The sequence below is a fragment of the Balaenoptera musculus genome, chromosome 11 (assembly GCF_009873245.2).
Source record: "Balaenoptera musculus isolate JJ_BM4_2016_0621 chromosome 11, mBalMus1.pri.v3, whole genome shotgun sequence".
NCBI classification, from domain to species: Eukaryota; Metazoa; Chordata; class Mammalia; order Artiodactyla; family Balaenopteridae; genus Balaenoptera; species Balaenoptera musculus.
In genome coordinates this window covers 64,076,886-64,097,037 of record NC_045795.1, presented here as the reverse complement: position 1 = coordinate 64,097,037, position 20,152 = coordinate 64,076,886, and the positions used below count along the sequence as shown (strand labels likewise).

The following is a 20,152-nucleotide window of genomic DNA, read 5'->3' as shown; positions in this document are numbered from 1 at the left end:
AGTAGTTGTGGCTCACGGGCTCTAGAGCGCAGGCTCAGTAGTTGTGGCTCGCGGGCTCTAGAGTGCAGGCTCAGTAGTTGTGGCGCACGGGCTTAATTGCTCCGTGGCATGTGGGATCTTCCCGGACCAGGGCTTGGACCCGTGTCCCCTGCATTGGCAGACAGATTCTTAACCACTGCGCCACCAGGGAAGTCCCCCATATACTTTTTAATTTCAGGTTATGTTTAAAAATGGAAAGCCTGGTGTTCTGCAAAGATGCTAATGTACATGACCACAGAGAGGGACTGCCTCCCCTAGCTAATTCAGGGAACATTTTCTGTATTTTCATGCCAACAGGGAACTAGTAAGTGTAGTTCGGTTGACAGCCATGTCCAAGTGATTCATGAAGCACTACTTACCCCTACAAGATAAGGTCCATATTCCTAGTCCCTGGTAAAGAAAAGTGACTTCATTTGCCTGATAGTAATTAACCGTTTTTTTAAAAAATGGGAATATAACCTAATCTGACCGCCTTTTGTATATATTTTTAAGAATTATTCTGTGACATTATTTGGAAATTAAGATAAATGGAATAGTTGAAAGGGTTCTAAGGCTTGAAATCAAAAGACCTGATTTGAATCTTACTGGCTGTAACCTTGGATAAATTGAGGGGTTTTTATGCACTTCATTTTTCTTATTATTGAAAAGGACAAAATGGCACTTGCTCTGTTTACCTCCCAGAGATGCAAGAAAAAGTGTTTACCTTGGGTAAGACTGTTACGGAGCTGTGATTTTCTAATCTATAAAATGGGGGAGTCTCTTTTAGCTCTAAAATTTTAGATTTTAATTCCTTTTTTGTTAAAAATGATGACAAGAGTTTCTAGGAATGTTTTTCCCTTTGCAGTTCTCATCATATGAAACATTTTTTTCCCCCTTAACCAGGCAGTTGCAGTGGTGCAGAATGGCAGACCTCAGTCTTGCAGATGCATTAACAGAGCCACCTCCAGAAATTGAGGAAGAGATAAAACGGGACTTTATTGCCACACTGGAGGCAGAGGCCTTTGATGATGTTGTGGGAGAAACTGTTGGAAAAACAGACTATATTCCTCTCCTGGATGTTGATGAGAAAACCGGGAATTCGGAGTCAAAGAAGAAACCATGCTCAGACACTAGCCAGGCTGAAGGTAAGTAATTAAGCCAGACTGGATAGATAGGTTCAGAAAGTAGATAAGGGATTACGCTTTGGGTCATAATCTTAGAAACCTTTGAGGAAACTGAACTGAGTTTTTTAGTATAGGCTAGCAACTTTCTCTTTATCTAAATTTCTTGGAAACCAAGGAGGTAGGTTCATTACCCTTCAGTAGAGTATGTGTTCTTGAAACTGTAGATCACTCTTAACCCTAAAGTTTCTTCTATAATGTCTCAACTGCTATATAATTTGCCTCTTAATTTCCTAAATTAAACTGTCTGCTGTGCCTTTTCTTTGAAAGTAGCTTTGTAAAGTTAGATACTTTAAATTCTGTATTTATACCAAGACAATTTGGAACAGAGTCAGATGCCACCTGTCTTTGAGAGTAATCCTAGGTCAGGATTAAAAAATGGGTTAAATCCTTTAAAGGAGATTTGCTGTCTTTATATATTGCTGGGTCAGATTTGCTAACATTTGATTGAGGATTTTTGCATCTATGTGCATGTGGGATATTGGTCTGTTGTTTTCTTGTGAGGCCTTTGTCCGGTTTTAGAACTGAGGTCATGCTGACATCATAGAATGAGTTGGGAAGTGTTCCCTCCTGTTCTGTTTTCTAGAACAGTTTGTGTTGAATTGATGTTTTTTTCTTTAATGTTTGACAGACTTTGTCAGTGAAGTCATCTGGATCTGGAGTTTTCTCTGTCAAGTTTTTAACTGGGAATTCTGTTCGTTTAAGAGATACAGAACTGTTCAAGTTTTCTATCTTTTCAAGTGAGCTTTGGTGTTTTGTATCTTTCAAGGAATTGGTCTGTTTCCTTTAAGTTATCGAATTAATGGAGATAAAATTATAATATTACCTTATTCTTTTAATGTCTGTAGGATCTCTTGTCATGTCCTCTCTGTCTTCAATGCCTGCTTGTATCTTTTAATATTTCCTTCATTCTGCTTACTTTTAGTTGATTTGCTCTTTTTCTAGTTTTTTAAGGTGGCAGCTTAGATCATTGATTTGAAACATTTCTTTTCTAAAATAAGCATTTTTTTAAAATTGAGATATAATTGACATAAAACATTATATTAGTTTCAGGTATACAACATAATGATTCAATATTTGTATATATTGTGAAATGATGACACAAGTCTAGTTAACATCCATCACCACATATAGTTTGAATTTTTTTCCTCTTGTGATGAGAATTGCTAATATCTACTCTCTTAGCAACTTTCAAATATAGTACAGTGTTATTATTAACTATAGACACCACGCCATACAGTGTATCCTCAGGACTTATTTTATAAATTTTTTATCTTATTTATTTTGACTCCTTTCACCCATTTGCCCACCCCTCACCTTTGGCAACCACCTAAAATAGGCTTTTTTTTTTTAAATTTACTTATTTTATTTATTTTATTTTTGTCTGTGTTGGGTGTTCGTTGCGGTGCACGGGCTTTCTCTAGTTGCAGTGCGCCGGCTTCTCGTTGCGGTGGCTTCTCTTGTTGCAGAGCACGGACTCTAGGCGCGTGGGCTTCAGTAGTTGCAGCATGCGGGCTCAGTAGTTGTGGCTTGCGGGCTCTAGAGCTCAGGCTCAGTAGTTGTGGCGCACGGGCTTAGTTGCTCTGCGGCACGTGGTATCTTCCCAGACCAGGGCTTGAACTCATGTCCCCTGCATTGGCAGGTGGATTCCTAATCACTGTGCTGCCAGGGAAGTCCCTGAATATTTTTTATAATATTGTTTTAACTCCAACATTGGCTTATTATGTATATTTCTTTTAAAAATTGTTTTATATTTGACCTAGAATTTACTGTGTATGTTAATTTCTTTCAGTTTGCCTTCCAGTAATATTCTACCATTTCATGTATACTGTAAAATTCCATGCAAGATAGTAAATGTCCAATTCCTTCCATTTTTTGTGTTATTGTCATACACATAATTGGACTTATGTTAGTTACCTACCTTGTTACTATTTTTGCTTTAGCTTGTCAATTACCTTTTAGAATGAATAAAAATACGGGAAAAATATACCTTTACTCTAATTTTTACCGTTTTGGGCATTCTTCATTTCTTTGTATAGACCCAAATTTCTGTCTAGCACCATAGTCCTTCTGCCTGAAAAACTTGTAACACTTCTTCTCTTATAGTACAAATCTGCTTAGCAGTGAATTATCTCAGCTTTGTTTTATTTGAAAAACAAACCTTAAGTTTTGGAAGGTACTTTTTGCTACGTGTCTATTCTGTGTTACTTTTTTCTTTCAGTAATTTAGAAGAAAATTAGTTGTCCTACTTGCATGGTTTCCTATGGGAAATCTGTTACAATCTTGATCACTTTTCTCCCCCGCCCCCCCACCTTCAAGGCTATCTTTATCTTGGGTTTTTAGCAGTTTGAACGTGTTGTGTTTAGGTGATATTTTGTTCAGTTTGAATGTCTTGTGTTTAGGTGATATTTTGTTATTTGTCCTTCTTGGCTTCTCTGAGCTTGATCTGCGCTTTGCCTCTTTCTTTCTCTCTTCTCCTTCTGGGATTCCAGTTACATTTTTGTTAGATTTTTGAGTATTGTCCCACAGTCCTTGGATGCTCTGTGTTTCATTTTGGGTACTTTCTTTTCATCTATCTTCAAATTCCCCGATTTTTTTCCTGGTTGCGTTGAGTCTAATGATGAGCACTCAGTGGCATTCTTTATCTTTAATATCTTTACTGTTTTTAACTTCTAGCATTTCTGTTTGACTTTTAGAGTTTCCATCTCTCTGCTGAAATTATCCATCTGTTAATGCATATTTCTATCTCTTCCACTATAGACTTTAACACATTAATCATAATTATTTTAAATGTCTGTCCGGTAATTTGAACATCTGGGTCATCTCTCAGTCTGATTATTTTGTCTCTTTACTGTTTTTTTCTGGTACTTTTTATGTGTATCTTAATTTTTGAGTGGATGCTGGACCTCACATGTAAAACAGTAGAGACTGAAATAAAATATTTATGCCTGGAAATGAGTGTATGGTCAGGCCACTCAAGATGGCTGTTCTCTTGCTCTCTGTACATCCCCTTCTTGACCAGTGCCTGCTTCACCGGTACCCTACTCACATGCCCGACCTTCCTACACTCTTGCCCCCGCCCCAGCTGGTGACTATTTTTATCAAAGGGGTAGTGAGGGGCGTGCACCTCTGCTGGTTTCCCTGGTAACTAATGAACCCATCTGACGTAATTCTCCTATAACTGGTAGTCCCCGCCACCCCCCGCCGGTAGTGAAGACTGCTACCATGTCCTGCCTGCTGTCTGCTGCACACGGTGGGGTGTCGCTCCAGGACCTTGCTTCAGCTGTGTAAGGTCCCCCATCCATTACACCGTTGATGTCTCTGTTGCTGACTCTGGGCTCTTTCTTCAGTTTTAGAGCTGGGCAAGCACAGACCTTGTAGGCCTGCGGGGTACAACCCAACAATGGGCAACTCTCTTCTTTTACTAGTTAATTAATACTTTCAAAGGGTTGAAGGGGTTGAGTCAATTTAGGCCAGGGCTGAGCTAGGGTTGGGCTTTGTTGTTGCTATGATGATCTTCAGTGCACTACTGGCTTCAAATTCTTCCATTTCTGGTGTGTAGAGTAGGGACTGAGGTGCTGGAAAGCTTTTCTCAAAAGTTCTTTTCTCAAAGTTCTTGTTCCACTCCCAGCTTTTGGCCCTACTGTGCACCTGTGTCTCAGAAGGATCTCTCTCCATGCTCTCCCCTCCCTTATCAGAAGAGGGATAGCCTGGTAGCAGGCAGGAGTTATTTTATTTTTGTTTTTTTGGTCTTGGTTTAGGCTCAGGCCTGTGTGCATGCGTCTTGTGGTTGCGTCTTTTTCTCAGTCACACTATCCCTCTTACATGGATGGCGTTCTCTAAAGGTATTGGCATAGGATCCTGGGCTAGGACTCTTTCTGGCTCCTCCCCTAGGGTAAGAAGGGGTTTTCTTGTTAACTTCTTCCCCAGCTGCGGTGGGTCTTCACCCGGGCCCTGGGGCTGACAGGGTTTGATACTCTTCCCCCAGCAGCTTAAAGCTTCTGTTTGCGTAGGAGAGAGGAGTCCTGGGGGCCAGGGCTTCTTGCCTTTGCTTTTAGTGGCAGCTTTTTCCAGGTCTGCACCACCTAGAGCAGCTCTCTGGTCCCCCCTCTGCCTCCAGTCTTTCTAACCTGCGAGTGGGTATGAACTCCTTTTGTGTCTGTGGATCCCAGGGACCCTTTACTCTCACGCTAGCCTTCACTTAGCCTTTAGCAAATCGTTAAACTCTTTAGTTGAATTCTTCTCACCTGCTTGCATGGCACGTGAGACACAGGAGAACTATTGCTTACCTCCCATATCTCCTTGAGGGGAATGTCTTTCTTTGGATTCCACACTACTTGGTTGCCCTAAAACCTCAGCTCTCTGGTGAGTTTGTTTTTGTAGTTGAGTTGTTGTAGTTGAGTTCGATTTTGTAGTTGATCTGGGTTTTTTGTTGTTGATAGGGTGGGAGTGACATTTCTTCTGGCTTTCTGTAGCCTGAGTGGAAGAGGAACTCCTGCTTTTTGTATATGTGCTTTATTTGGGGGGTGGGAGGGTAACCACAAATGATCAAAAATATTATTGAGAGTTTAAAATCAAATTATATCCGTATAAATATTTACTCCAAGAAAAAAATTGGATTCGTTAATGGAAAATGGAAATGTCTGTTCTCTTTTAATCCGTAACGGTCAGTGGAGTTATTTGTCCTTTGATTAACCTAAAAGGAACACTTTAGTTGGAAGAAAGGAAATGGTACAGAGTAAATATTTTAATAACTTGAGTCATGGCTAAGATACTCTTCCCATCCGCATTAACTTACCCTCATCAGTCATAGGTGGAGGAAGCTTGCTGCTTTTCATTTAAAATCTTCCTTTAGCTGTGCGTGGCTCCTACCACCTGGGACTCAGCTTAGGTGGGTGAGGATAATGAGATGGTAGCAGTAGATTTTCTTGTGGTTCATCTTGGGTGACTTGATCTATGTACCATGAACTTGACCCGAGAGGAGGAGAGTTTTTAAGAAACTGTTTTGCTTATAAAAATTATTAAATTTTTCCTGCTGATATTTTAAATATTTGAGTAACCTGTAATTAACCTTCTTAACCACTGCGCCACCAGGGAAGCCCCATCACTGGTGCTCTTGATATGATTTTACAGCAGGCTAACTTAGGCCAACTACTGGAAATTTATCAACCAGCTTCCTGCATCTAGATATAGAAAGGTTAGTTAAGTGGGTTACACATAATGGAACTCTCTGGGCAATGGTGTTTTTATTTCTTTTAATTATTATACACCTACTGTAATTGCCCTTAGCTTTAAAATGAGGGGGAAGGAAAGTGAGACTGCCTTTATGGCACTTAGCACAAAGTAGGAAATGTTGCTTTTTTTCCCCCCAGGTATAGTTCTTGCCCCAAATCTGGAAAAAATGATTTCTCCAAGAAACTATGGTATTTCAAGTTCACAGTGTGGGTGCTAGGGATACCTTTTCTGTACTATACTCTTTCCCATTTTACCCCCATTTAGTTGTGCGTCTACAAGTATTTTCCCATAGCATTGCCTCCATAAAATACCTAAATAACCAAATACCTAGAAATGAAACTGTTTTTAAACTTCTTCTAAAATGCCTGTCTCCTTGGGAAACAATTCTCAAGATACTTTTTCAGAACATATGTATTACTTTTTTTTTTTCCTTCAAAAATGTTGTCTTCCTAATACTTGTTCAATATCAGCTCTATATGGCTCTATTTTCAAGGCTAGGAAGACAAAAGACAGAAGCTTTCTCTTAGATGTAACAATATAACTTCTGTCACTCTTGTTCATTCAAAACATTGTCACAGATGTTTGAATGAACATCTAACATATTGTTGACCCTTAAACACAAATAGTTGGCAAATTTGTGGGTAAGCCACTTAATTTTTCTGTACTCCATGTGCTTAGATAGAGCACTTATGATATTGAGAGGATACTTACTCCCCAACATTCCAGGAGGCTAAGAACTTATTTCTACAGAATGTTTTAATCTTAAGACAGTGGTTCTCAAAGTGTGGTTCTTGGACCAGCAGTATCACTTGGGACCTTGTTCAAAATGCAATTCTTAGGCAAACGCTGGGGATAGGACTCAGCAATTGGCTTTTTATTTTTTAAATTTATACTTATTTATTTATTTATGGCTGCGTTGATTCTTCATTGCTGCACGCGGGCTTTCTCTAATTGCGGAGAGCAGGGGGCTACTCTTCGTTGCTGTGCGCAGGCTTCTCATCGCGGTGGCTTCTCGTTGTGGAGCTCGGGCTCTAGGTGCGTGGGCTTCAGTAGTTGTGGCACATGGGCTCAGTAGTTGTGGCGCGCGGGCTCTAGAGCACAGGCTCCCTAATTATGGTGCTCGGGCTTAGTTGCTCCGCGGCATGTGGGATCTTGCTGGACCAGGGCTCGAACCGGCGTCCCCTGCGTTGGCAGGCGGATTCTTAACCACTGAGCCACCAGGGAAGTCCCAGCAATCTGTTTTTTAACAAGCCCTTTTTGCAAGTGACTTGGATGCACATCCATGACTGAGAAACATTGATCCTGGAGAAAGGGCCTAAGTAAGTCCTGGGAAGGATGATAACTAGATACTACAGAACTTTTCATTGTTCAACTGACTGGGGCTTTCTATTGTGGAGCTTTGTAACTACCTTCATTGGCCACCAGAGGGCGATGTTGGCACAAGCCTGACTTTTACACAAGAAGGAGGTCATGCATTGAGACCATGCTGAATCCTCCCCATTTTGCCCAAAGCGCACTCACTGTGGGTCTCTTCTTCACAGCACACATGCCCACTCACCTTCTTGCTACTTCCCTTCTCTGCCAAATTGATTTGCCAGCAGTGGGACTCTGAAATCCCACTGCTGGGAAAGAGAAGAGATTGCAGGAGAAGAGATTAAAAAAACAGTAAATTTCAATATCCTTATATCTCAGAGCATGTGATTAGTTTAAAAAACTTGTGTTGTTTTCAGTGCTGTATGTATTTAGCTGAGAAAGTTTTCACTTCATGAAATGGGAGTCTGTCCCTCTGGGAAATCAGAAAGAAGACAGTATAGCACCTTTCGAATGAGGACGTACTCTACTGGGTACGTCCAGTAGGGTACGTCTAATCATTTCCAATGATTAGAGCCCAAGCCTTATCTCCAGAGAAGTATGCAAAGCTTTTTCCTATTCTAAAACCTAATTGTTTTTGTGTTGTAGTGTTTTTATTCTTCTCTTCTGAGCGTAGATTTTGAGATCGTTAGGTGTTATGTGTATGGTAGAATCTCCGTCTCCCTTTTATTTTCTTCTAACCTTGTGTTGCTTTTATTTTATTCTGGTAAATTGCTTATTTCTTAGTCTTGCAGTTATTACCTAGTCTGGTAATGTCATTTAAATGAGTTTTATATAAGGCAAAAGTAAATTAATTTCAGTGTTCTCTTGAGGTTACTTTGTAGTTTAGTGATCAATCTACAGTCAACAATCTATAGTTGTTCTATAGGTAAGTCAATATAGTTGATCAATCTACAGTTAAACAACAATGAGAATAATAATAGTTAACATGTACTTAACACTGTGCAATTGCCACGGTGCTGCCTCCAGTGTTATTGTGTTTAGTCCTCTTGGTGACCATGGGAAGTAGATATTATCCCGTCTTTCAGGTGAGGCTATTCAGGCTTAGGGAGCACAAGGGAATTGCATTTGATCATTTAGTTTATAGTGACAGAACCACAACCTGAACCCAGATCTTATGATTTTTAAACCCCATGTTCTTTCTGTGGACCCTTACCATCTTCATGAATGCATACTTTCTGATTGATTTAATGTCTCATAGATAACTGTTTTTCAAAACTAAAGGTTCACTTATTTAGATCAAAAGGTAGAATTATTAGACCTATAAACCTTATGTTCAGGAAATGTAAATGAGAGTCTTATTTGCATAAAGAGCATGTACTTGAGGACTCTGCTACTAATTCATATGAATTTATAAAACCTTCTGCTTTCCTAGACAGCTATTTCACATCTTCTCTCTGTTCAAACCTCCAGCACTTGCTTTCCTGTTCATATTCTCAGTTGATGACTTTTAGAACAGATAATCAGTAAACTCAATCAAAAGAGAGTTTATGCACCCCCCCATCTCCTAAACTACTTTTATCTGTGCCCTTTACTCTGGTATTACTTTTATTGTCATCAGTGAACTGCTCATGCTCTCACTCAAGGGTACTGCTATAGCAATTGTCTCCTCTGTCTCCTGCATCATCAGTTCCTCTCTTCAACTGGGCCATTCATCAGCATCAAACATACCATAATTTTTTCCTTCATAAAAAATCCTATCTCAATCTATGTCCATCTCATTTACTTTCTTTTATTCTGCTCCTTCTTTGAAAAAGGTGTATCTACTCCCTAATCCCAATTCCTTTCCTCTCATTCTCTCTTTTTTTAAAAAAAAATTTATTTATTTATTTGGTTTTGCCGGGTCTTAGTTGTGGCATGCAAACTCTTAATTGTGGCATGCGAACTCTTAGTTGTGGCATGCGAACTCTTAGTTGTGGCATGCATGTGGGATCTAGTTCCCTGACCAGGGATTGAACCTGGGTCGCCTGCATTGGGAACGCGGAGTCTTAACCACTGCACCACCAGGGAAGCCCCCCTTTCATTCTCCCTTGAACCCACTCCCATCTGACTTTAACCCACACCATGTCACCCAACTGCTCCTTTGAAGGTATAAGACTTTACATTGCCAAGGATGAATCCAGGATGACTCAAGGTTTTGGCCTGAGCAACTGAAAGGAAGGAATTATCATCTTGTGAGATTGGGAAGGCTGTAAAAGGAGTAGATTTTGAGGGAAAGGTAAGAATTTCAGCTTATCTGATAGTGGAGAAGATACCTAGTCAAGAGCAGTAGGCAGCCAGATAAAAGAGTCTGGAACTGAGAGGAGAGTTCTGGGCTAAAGATACACATCTGGAGGTTGATGATAAAGCATTGGCTAAAAGTGGTCTTCTACAAAAAATCCTTTAGGAATGGGTTTAGATGTAATCTTCCAAGAACATTCCCTGACTTCCCTCTCCCATCTTCTCCCACAACCCCCTTTATCTTTTCATTTTCCCCTTGGTAAGTGCCTTTCTTCCTTGAACCTTCCTTTCTCATGGCACTTGTAAGGTCATAGTTAAGCTATCTGTTGTCTCACACTTAAGCTACTCTAGAGTAGGGATAGTGTTTTGTTTATTTCTATATTCCTGCAGAATGACACATTTAGGAAAAGCAAAGAGGCACAGAATAGTTCAAAGTGTACCAGCAACCTCAAGTTGCTCAGTGATAAGAAACCAGAGGTCACAATGACAAGTGAGACAAGTGACAGGGTGGAACCATGGAGAAGCACATCCAGTGACATCATGCAGAGTCTCACAGTCTGTGGGGAGATAAGGTGGGACTGGGAAACTTGGTCAGATATGCGTTAAAGAGAGATCACTGCTCTTGGCACATGGTAGATATACAATCATTGCTCGTTAAACTGAATTGAAGTCATTTTATCTGTTATTGAACTAGAATCATTTCGTTCAGGTTTGGGTTATGTTAATATGCAGACTAACAAGTAATGAATGTCTGCAAACTAAAGTGGTAGGTCTTGGGACTTCCCTGGTGGCGCAGTGGTTAAGAATTCGCCTGCCAATGCTCAACATCACTAATCATTAGAGAAATGCAAATCAAAACTACAATGAGGTATCACCTCACACCGGTCAGAATGGCCATCATCAAAAAATCTACAAACAATAAATGCTGGAGAGGGTGTGGAGAAAAGGGAACCCTCTTGCACTGTTGGTGGGAATCTAAATTGATACAGCCACTATGGAGAACAGTATGGAGCGTCCTTAAAAAACTAAAAATAGAACTACCATATGACCCAGCAATCCCACTACTGGCCATATACCCTGACAAAACCATAATTCAAAAAGAGTCATGTACCACAATGTTCATTGCAGCTCTATTTACCATAGCCAGGACATGGAAGCAACTTAAGTGTCCATCAACAGATGAATGGATAAGAAGATGTGGCACATATATACAATGGAATATTACTCAGCCATAAAAAGAAATGAAATTGAGTTATTTGTAGTGAGGAGGATGGACCTAGAGTCTGTCATACAGAGTGAATAAGTCAGAAAGAGAAAAATATCGTATGCTAACACATATATATGGAATCTAAAAAAAAAGAAAAAAAAGGTTCTGATGAACGTAGGGGCAGGACAGGAATAAAGACGCAGATGTAGAGAATGGACTTGAGGACACGGGGAGGGGGAAGGGTAAGCTGGGATGTAGTGAGAGAGTGGCATTGACATATATACACTACCAAATGTAAGATAGATAGCTAGTGGGAAGCATCTGCATAGCACAGGGAGATCAGCTTGGAGCTTTGTGATCACCTAGACATAGGAAGGGTGGGAGGGAGACGCAGGAGGGAGGGGATATGGGGATATATAGCTGATTCACTTTGTAATACCGCAGAAACTAACACAGCATTGTAAAGCAATTATACTCTAATACAGATGTTAAAAAAAAAAAAATCCACTTGCCAATGCAGGGGACATGGGTTCGATCTCTGGTCTGGGAAGATCCCACATGCCACGAAACAACTAAGCCCGTGCACCACAACTACTGAGCCTGCGTTCTAGAGCCCGCGAGCCACAACTACTGAAGCCCGCGTGCCTAGAGCCCGTGCTCCACAACAAGAGAAGCCACCGCAATGAGAAGCCCGCGCACCACAACAAAGAGTAGCACCCACTCGCCGCAGCTAGAGAAAGCCCGTACACAGCAATGAAGACCCAATGCAGCCAAAGATAGATAGATAGATAGATAAAAAATAAATAAATAAAAATGGTCCACATCAAAAAAAAACACTTAAACTTTAATTTAAAAAGTTTCTGTAACAAAAGGCTCCTACGCATTAACTTGGTCCAGAGGAGATTTATCATCACAATTATCGATATTAGGAGATTTGTCATCACAATTATCGATATTAGTAGTACCCAGTTGATCACATTTATCACAGTTGTTTTTGACAAATTATTAACAACCATAAAAGTTGAATCTGATTGGAAATGTTTCTCTAATGAGATTATGGGGGCTATTATTTTCCTTGATTAGACCATAAATCTGGATAACTATTTTTTGTTAGGATGGAAAGGTTTTAACAATATTTAGTCCTATTGTTTTTATAGCTAATAATAGCCAAAAAACCTTATTCACTCAGCTAAGTATGTGGGAATGGAAGCTTTATTATGGTAATGTCTTCAGATCTTTGAGTTACATGCTAAGCATTCCATAACTCAGTATTATTAAACATTATGACCTCTTTGAATTTTGGAAAAGCAAAGAATTGAAAACTACCTAACCTGGAAAGGATTTGTTAGTCATTAGATAATTCACTTTGTTTAGGGGTTTGCTTTTGTTTCACAGATGTGTGATATTTTCTTTCATCCGTATGAGGAAAATGGCATATTTCTTTTTAAAAGTCTCCTATTTGCCGTATCAACATTGTTTCACTGGGTGACATTTATTCTCTTTGAACGTGATGCCTTTCTTTTTTGGTAGTAGTTTTCCTCAGTTATTTGGCAATACTTGAGAGTCCCTGTGATAACATGACTGTTTTCTACCACCTGCCTCTGGCAGGGGTGTGACAGTGCTGCCAGGTGTGGTGTAGGGCTCCCCCCCAACTCCTCTGGGTATCACCATTCACCCGTTGGCTTCCTCTTGTGCCAAAGCATTCAGTCTCTGTTCCCATCTTGGGTTTGGCACAAAGCTGACTATTGTGGGGTGAGGGAAGGAAAGCATAGGGGAAGTGAGGGCTCACCTGACAGCTTTTAACTGAGTCCCATCATCGCTGCTGTCTCTAAGCCTAGAGTATCTTGGAGTCCTGTTTTCCTATGCCTTCTTTGGGCTGGGGTTTCTCCTTAGTGTGGTCTATTTGCTTCATTTTCTTGGATATTCGTTGTAATTTCTGTTCCACTGGGGGGGGGTACCCTTCTTGATTTATAGATCTTTTATTAATTTTTTTAGCAGTCTTTCCTGCTGCTTCTAACTGCTTGTGATAGTATGTTGAAGCTGGCCTGTGTGCTTCAGTTGGCTATCTATCCACTATTTAAGGTGCTCAGTTAAAACAGGACTTTACATCTGTGAAAATCTTCCTTTTTATCCCCATCTCTGTTTCCCTGCACTACATTCCTTAGCAGTTACCAGTGGTGTTTGGTATATTTTTTTCCCCACACCTTTTCTTATTATTTGTGTGTGTTGTATGTCTTTTTGTGAACTACATACCTAAAATGGATTCTTTTTTTTTTAACATCTTTATTGGAGTATAATTGCTTTACAATATTGTGTTAGTTTCTGCTATATAACAAAGTGAATCAACTATATGCATACGTATATCCCCATAACTCCTCCCTTTTGCGTCTCCCTCCTACCCTCCTTATCCCACCCCTCTAGGTGGTTGCAAAGTATGGGACTGATCTCCCTTGTGCTGTGCAGCTGCTTCCCACTAGCTACCTGTCTTACATTTGGTAGTGTGTATATGTCAGTGTTACTCTATCACTTTGTCCCAGCTTACCCTTCCCCCGCCCCGTGTCCTCAAGTCCATTCTCTACCTCTGCGTCTTTATTCCTGTCCTGCCCCTATGTTCATCAGAACCATTTTTTTTTTTTAGATTCCATATATATGTGTTAGCATATGGTATTTGTTTTTCTTTTTTTGACTTACTTCACTCTGTATGACAGACTCTAGGTCCATCCACCTCACTACAAATAACTCAATTTCATTTCTTTTTATGGCTGAGTAATATTCCATTGTATATATGTGCCACATCTTCTTTATCCATTCATCTGTCGATGGACACTTAGGTTGCTTCCATGTCCTGGCTATTGTAAATAGTGCTGCAATGAACACTGTGGTACATGACTCTTTTTGAATTATGGTTTTCTCAGGGTATATGGCCAGTAGTGGGATTGCTGGGTCATATGGTAGTTCTATTTTTAGTTTTTTAAGGAAGCTCCATATTGTTCTCCATAGTGGCTGTATCAATTTACATTCCCACCAACAGTGCAAGAGGGTTCCCTTTTCTCCACACCCTCTCCAGCACCTAAAATGGATTCTTGAGTTAAGCTGGTATTTCAAAATTTGATAGACTGCCAGATTTTCTCATTAAAAAGTTGTTTCAATTTATATTCCTCCATTGGAGTATCAGATTACCCATTTTTCTACACCTTTGCCAACACAGGCTATTATCAAATTTAAAAAAAGATTTTATTACTCTCATGGCCAGAAGACGGTATCATTTTTGTAATTCGCATTTTCTTATAGTCTGCATTTTATTTTATTTTTTTGCAATTTGCATTTTCATGTGAGGCAGATTTTTGAAAATATGCATTCTTTCTTGAGCTAGGAAGAATAAATTTTATAAGCTTACTGTGTGAGGGTAAAAGGGAATTTATTTAAGCCAAATATGTTCTAGCTCATATTTGTTCTATCTCTCTGGATAAGTAAAACAACATGTGAAACCCTAGCATGGTGCATGGTGCATACTGGGTATTTAATAAAAGTCTGTTATCTTTCATTCCTTTATTTTCCTCTCTTCTAACAGTTACTTGATATTTTCTTTTCAGTCTGCCTTGTTCTTTTAGGTGGTTCTCTTTAGTTGTTCCTCTGTTACCTGAGATTACAGAATGAATGATCTTTTCAATGAGTTTATATGAAAGATTTCTGCCTTGGATTTGTGGGACCCAGAAGCTTGGACATTGTAGTTTGCTGTCTTCCAAAGTAAAATCTTGCATTTTATATTTTAGTAGCATATGTTCTAGATTTTTACTTGTCTTATGAAAAATATGTCTGTGAGGTTTTTTTTTTTTTTTTCCCTACTAAGGGAACTAAGCATTATTTATTTATTTTTTTTAAAAAAAAGTCACCTACTTTATTTATTTATTTATTTTTGGCTGTGTTGGGTCTTCGTTTCTGTGCAAGGGCTTTCTCTAGTTGCGGCGAGTGGGGGCCACTCCTCATCGCGGTACGCAAGCCTCTCACTGTCGCTGCCTCTCTTATTGCGGAGCACAGGCTCCAGACGCGCAGGCTCAGTAGTTGTGGCTCACGGGCCCAGTTGCTCCACGGCATGTGGGATCTTCCCAGACCAGGGCTCGAACCCGTGTCCCCTGCATTGGCAGGCAGATTCTCAACCACTGCGCCACCAGGGAAGCCCAGCATTATTTGACTTAGTTCCCTAATCTGTTTTAAAATTAATTAATTAATTAATTTATTTATTTATTTTTGGCTGCATTGGGTCTTTGTTGCTGTGCGCGGGCTTTCTCTAGTTGCAGAGTGCGGGGGCTACTCTTCGTTGCAGTGCACAGGCTTATCATTGTGGTGGCCTCTCTTGTTGTGGAGCATGGGCTCTAGGCACGCAGGCTTCAGTAGTTGTGGCTCACGGGCTCTAGAAGCGCAGGCTCAGTAGTTGTGGTGCACAGGCTTTGTTGCTCCACAGCATGTGGGATCTTCCTGTACCAGAGCTCAAACCCATGTCCCCTGCATTGGCAGGCGGATTCTTAACCACTACGCCACTAGGGAAATCCCTGTGAGGTTGTTAAGTAAGAGTGATTTGTAGGAACCTCTTGGGTTGGCAGGCTGACTGCAGAGCTAGGCAGGTTGCTGAAATGTTAGATATCATCAGAGCCTTTCAGAAAAGGTTATATGTCCTCAAATTGACCTATACAGTCAGTGCAGTCAAGATCCCATCAGGATTTTTTTGTATAAATCAACAACTGATTCTAAAACTTATATGGAAAAGCAAAGACACTAAAATATAACCAAGACAATTTTGGAAAAGACCTAATTTGCAAGACTTGTGTGACATCATTTCAAGACTTTATGCAAATACAGTAATCCAGACATTGTGGTACTGGCAAAATGGATAGATTTATAGGTTGGTGGAACAGGAGAGTCCAGAAACACCTACATGTAATATGGTCAGTTGATTTTCAAGAAAGGTGCAAAGGAATCAGTGGAGTAAAGGAACAATTAGATGTCAATGTACAAAAATATGAATAGACCCATATCTTATACCACGTAAAAAATTTAACTCCAAATGTGTCATAGACCTCAATGGGAAACCTAAATGAAAACTATAAAACTTCTAGAGGAAAACATAGGAGAAAATCCTGTGACCTTGTGTTAGGCAGAAATTTCTTAGATATCCCACCAAAAGCATGGAAGCATGAAGGAAAAAATGATAAATTAGACTTTATCAAAATCGAAAGCTTTTGCTGTTCAAAAGACACAGTTAAGAAAACAAAAATACATTTCTTGGATGTATTTTCTTGGAAAATACATTTATGGGAGAATATATTTGCAGAACTCATCTGATGAGGGTTGGTATTCAGAACAATAAAGAATCTTCAAAATTCAATAATAAGAAAATACATAACCCAATTAAAAAAAATAGTCCAAAAAATTTGACCATTCAATTCACCAAAGAAAATAAAAGAATGGCAAGTAAACAAATGAAAAGTTGCTCAACATCCTTAGTTATTAGGAAATAAGATACAACTATAGTCTATTAGGATAGCTTTAAAAAAAAAAAAAGCCCTCTGCTTCCAGAAGTGCTGCTGGTGACTTCCAGGTAATCCTCATGTACAGGAGCAGTGATGGTGCCCTGGACTTTCTACATGGGTGGTGGTTGTTGGTTTTTTTTTTTTTTAATATTTATTTATTTGGCTGTGTTGCAGCACGCGGGATCTTTTGTTGCAGCACGCGGGCTTCTCTCTAGTTGTGGCACTCAGGCTCCAGAGCTCATGGGCTCTCTAGTTGTGGTGCGTGGGCTTAGTTGTCCCACGGCATGTGGGATCCTGGTTCCCCGACCAGGGATTGAACTCGCATCCCCTGCATTGGAAGGTGGATTCCCAACCACTGGACCACCAGCGAAGTCCCACATGGGAGTTGTTTTAAGCGGCTCTGTATCCTTGGACCATTTGGTTTGAATCACAGGTTCTAAACCTGTGGTGCTTCATGATGGTTTTATTGAGTATAATAGTAACCTTTGACAATGTACAGAGCAGGAAAGACTTAGACTTGGTATTAGGAAAGCTTCTCCTGTAGTCGTGGTGCTTATCAGAGTTTGGATGCCATAGAAATCAATGACTCAGTTCTGTTCTGTGTTTCTGGATTTCCTTTTTTTTTTTTTTTTTAACATTTAAAAAAATTATTTATTTATTTGTTTATTTTTATTTATGGCTGTGTTGGGTCTTCGTTTCTGTGCGCGAGGGCTTTCTCTGGTTGCGGCAAGTGGGGGCCACTCTTCATCGCGGTGCGCGGGCCTCTCACTATCGCGGCCTCTCTTGTTGCGGAGCACAGGCTCCAGTCGAGCAGGCTCAGTAATTGTGGCTCACGGGCCCAGCTGCTCCGCGGCATGTGGGACACTCCCAGACCAGGGCTCGAACCCGTGTCCCCTGCATTAGCAGGCAGACTCTCAACCACTGCGCCACCAGGGAAGCCCTGGATTTCCTTTTATTGGATCTTTAAATTTTGGACAGATTTTATCTGCTTTAAGCTAATACTATGAAGAGTGACAAAAATTCTACTAGTTAGGCAGTAATTGCGTCTGTTTTTCATTTTTCTATCTGTCACAGCAGGTAATTATTCTTTGTGGTCATTGCAGGTACTTCATCTTCTCAAGCAACAGTGCTTGCCAACGGTGACCACGGAATAGAAGGGAATGATGCCACTGGTAAGTGATTCCCAGGAGTCCCCAAATGTGTGGGTGAAACAGTCACAGTAAACACCTTGATCAGCTCCTTTGAGGAGGATTGTTAGTGGAAGCATATAGATTATTTCTGAGGGTACTCTTGTTCTTGGTGGTTGTATTTAAACCCACCCAAGGCATCTGCCCCATAACATTTCCAACAATGGAAAGAGAGAATTTCATTTGATATTCCTTGAATATCTTTTGTAGTTGTACCACATAGGAACTGGATCAATCTTAACAATATGCTTTTGATGCAGAATGACCATCAAAAAAATGTTATAATGGAGTCCTTTGGCTGCTACATTTCTTTGGGCAGGTCTCATCCCTGAATGCACACTGCACTCAGTTTGCTTTCCATGGCTCAATGTTAGGAAACTTGTGAGCTGGAAATTAAAAGTTCTTTCCTTTCTGTTGTGCCCTCAGTCTGTTTTTCCTTTATTTTTCCCTTAACTGTTACTTTTGAAATCTGTCTCTGATGCCTAGCCCGTTACCAGGGCTAACACTGAGCTCCTGTGGGTTCCCCCAGTGTCTTTGTAGTGAGCAAAATTCTTGAAGCAGTAGCAGGGTCCACAGGGATGTACAATACTATGTAACTCTTTGTTTAGGTAGCTGATATGAGAGCCATGTTGAATTTTTAAAAATAACTGCACTTAATTAGCTTAAGTGCACAATCAGGCTGATACTGTTGACCCAACTGAAAAGACTTTTAACTGGGCATAACGTTTGCTTCACATTACTGCAGGGAGGCAAGTGCTAGCCATGTCTGTGTTCCTCTTCTTGCACGCATACCTCAGCCTTGAGAAGCCTTTCCTTGAGCCACCATAGGATTTCTCGGTTTCTAAGGCTTCCAAAAAGCCTTCTGTTAGCAATAGCAGTTATTCCAGGATTTACTCTTTATTCTGTGACCTTTAGAAATGTTGTATACATCTTTGTATGTTAGGTTTACTGATGACTAGGTTCTATTAGTTGTGAATGTTAGTTTTACCCAGTGACAATAAATCCTTATTAGCAACTCATTAATTAGGAACTCTTTACTTCAAAGGCTAGAAACAACCTGAAGTGTGACCTTATTTATCTTCCAGTTTTGTGAACTGAAATTTTTTTGTTTTTTTTTGTTTTTTTTGGTAATCTTAGTTCGTATGTAGTGTTCACTGTTTCTGTGTCTGCTTTGAAAACAAAGGTCTATATAATTTTGGTTTTAAGAAAATATTTGTAGAAATATCCCCATGATGAAAGGAGAAGAAGCTTGAACACAAACTTTTAAAAAATGAATAAATTCAGCTTTCTTTAATGAGGAGGCAATGCTAGGGGAAGGAAAGGCTTGAAGGGATTGATTTGGTTAGCCATTTGGAAGAATGAATGCCATTTTCATCCGGGAAGGAAACGACTACCACACTAGAGTAGGTTTCTTCTCCAGCAGGATGTCAGGTCTGACCAGAGGAGACTCAGACTTTATGTAGCAATTGTTTCCCACTGCCACAGCTTAATTGTGCAGGAAAAAAGAACAGGAAGAACATGCAGCCTGGCCCTTACTGTTTGAAGACTTCAGTTCTCTGGCTGCAAAAAAGAACCCAGCTGTTTATGAACTGCCCAGTGCCATTATGAGAGCAGGTCTTTCTGCTCTTGGATACCTCTCCACCATCGTGTAGAATATAGTTTGCACACCTGGGGAAATGTTGTGTTCCCAACCTGACCTCTTGACTATATGAAAGCAGGTGCTTTACTGAAAATATGCATGTTTCATTGGGGGTGGAAAGGAGTAGGGAGGGGGCCAAGAGTGCATGTTTTCAGAGCATGTTGTGACATCATTCTAATTTGGCCATCACTAACTGGAGCATGTAGCTCCGTGCTCTTTTGAAAATTCCCACTTCTGTTTCCTTCAGGGTGTTATCTATAGTCGTAAGAGCAGACCCTCTCTGCTGACAGTGTGTGTATAAAGGGTTTATGAGCATCTTGCAATGTTGAACTTGCTGTTTACTAATGATCTGTGCTTTTCCACCCTTTCCTTCCCTTTCCTACTTCTTCCTCTCTTTCTATTTTTCTCCTCCTAGAAGCCTAGCGTGTCTCTCAACACTGGGGCTGCTGCAACACCAGACCAGTGATCTTTCCTAAGCACCGTTACACTTGTAAAACCTTCAGCATTTTGCAGAGCTTTGCTTTCCTTCCTGGACACGATATAGAAGAAGCTGAGGGTAGTTCTTC

The 20,152-nt window shown here is 40.3% G+C and overlaps 1 protein-coding gene across 1 annotated transcript in view; it reads left to right on the top strand.

The window, feature by feature from the left end:
* The first annotated feature begins 921 nt into the window (after positions 1–921).
* The window catches only part of MAP4 (microtubule associated protein 4), a 108,265-nt gene continuing 89,034 nt past the window's right edge, over positions 922–20,152 (top strand). The window contains 2 exon segments of the mRNA XM_036867881.1: positions 922–1,163; positions 17,864–17,932. Coding sequence (XP_036723776.1) covers positions 941–1,163; positions 17,864–17,932 — 292 coding nt within the window. The 5' untranslated portion in view covers positions 922–940.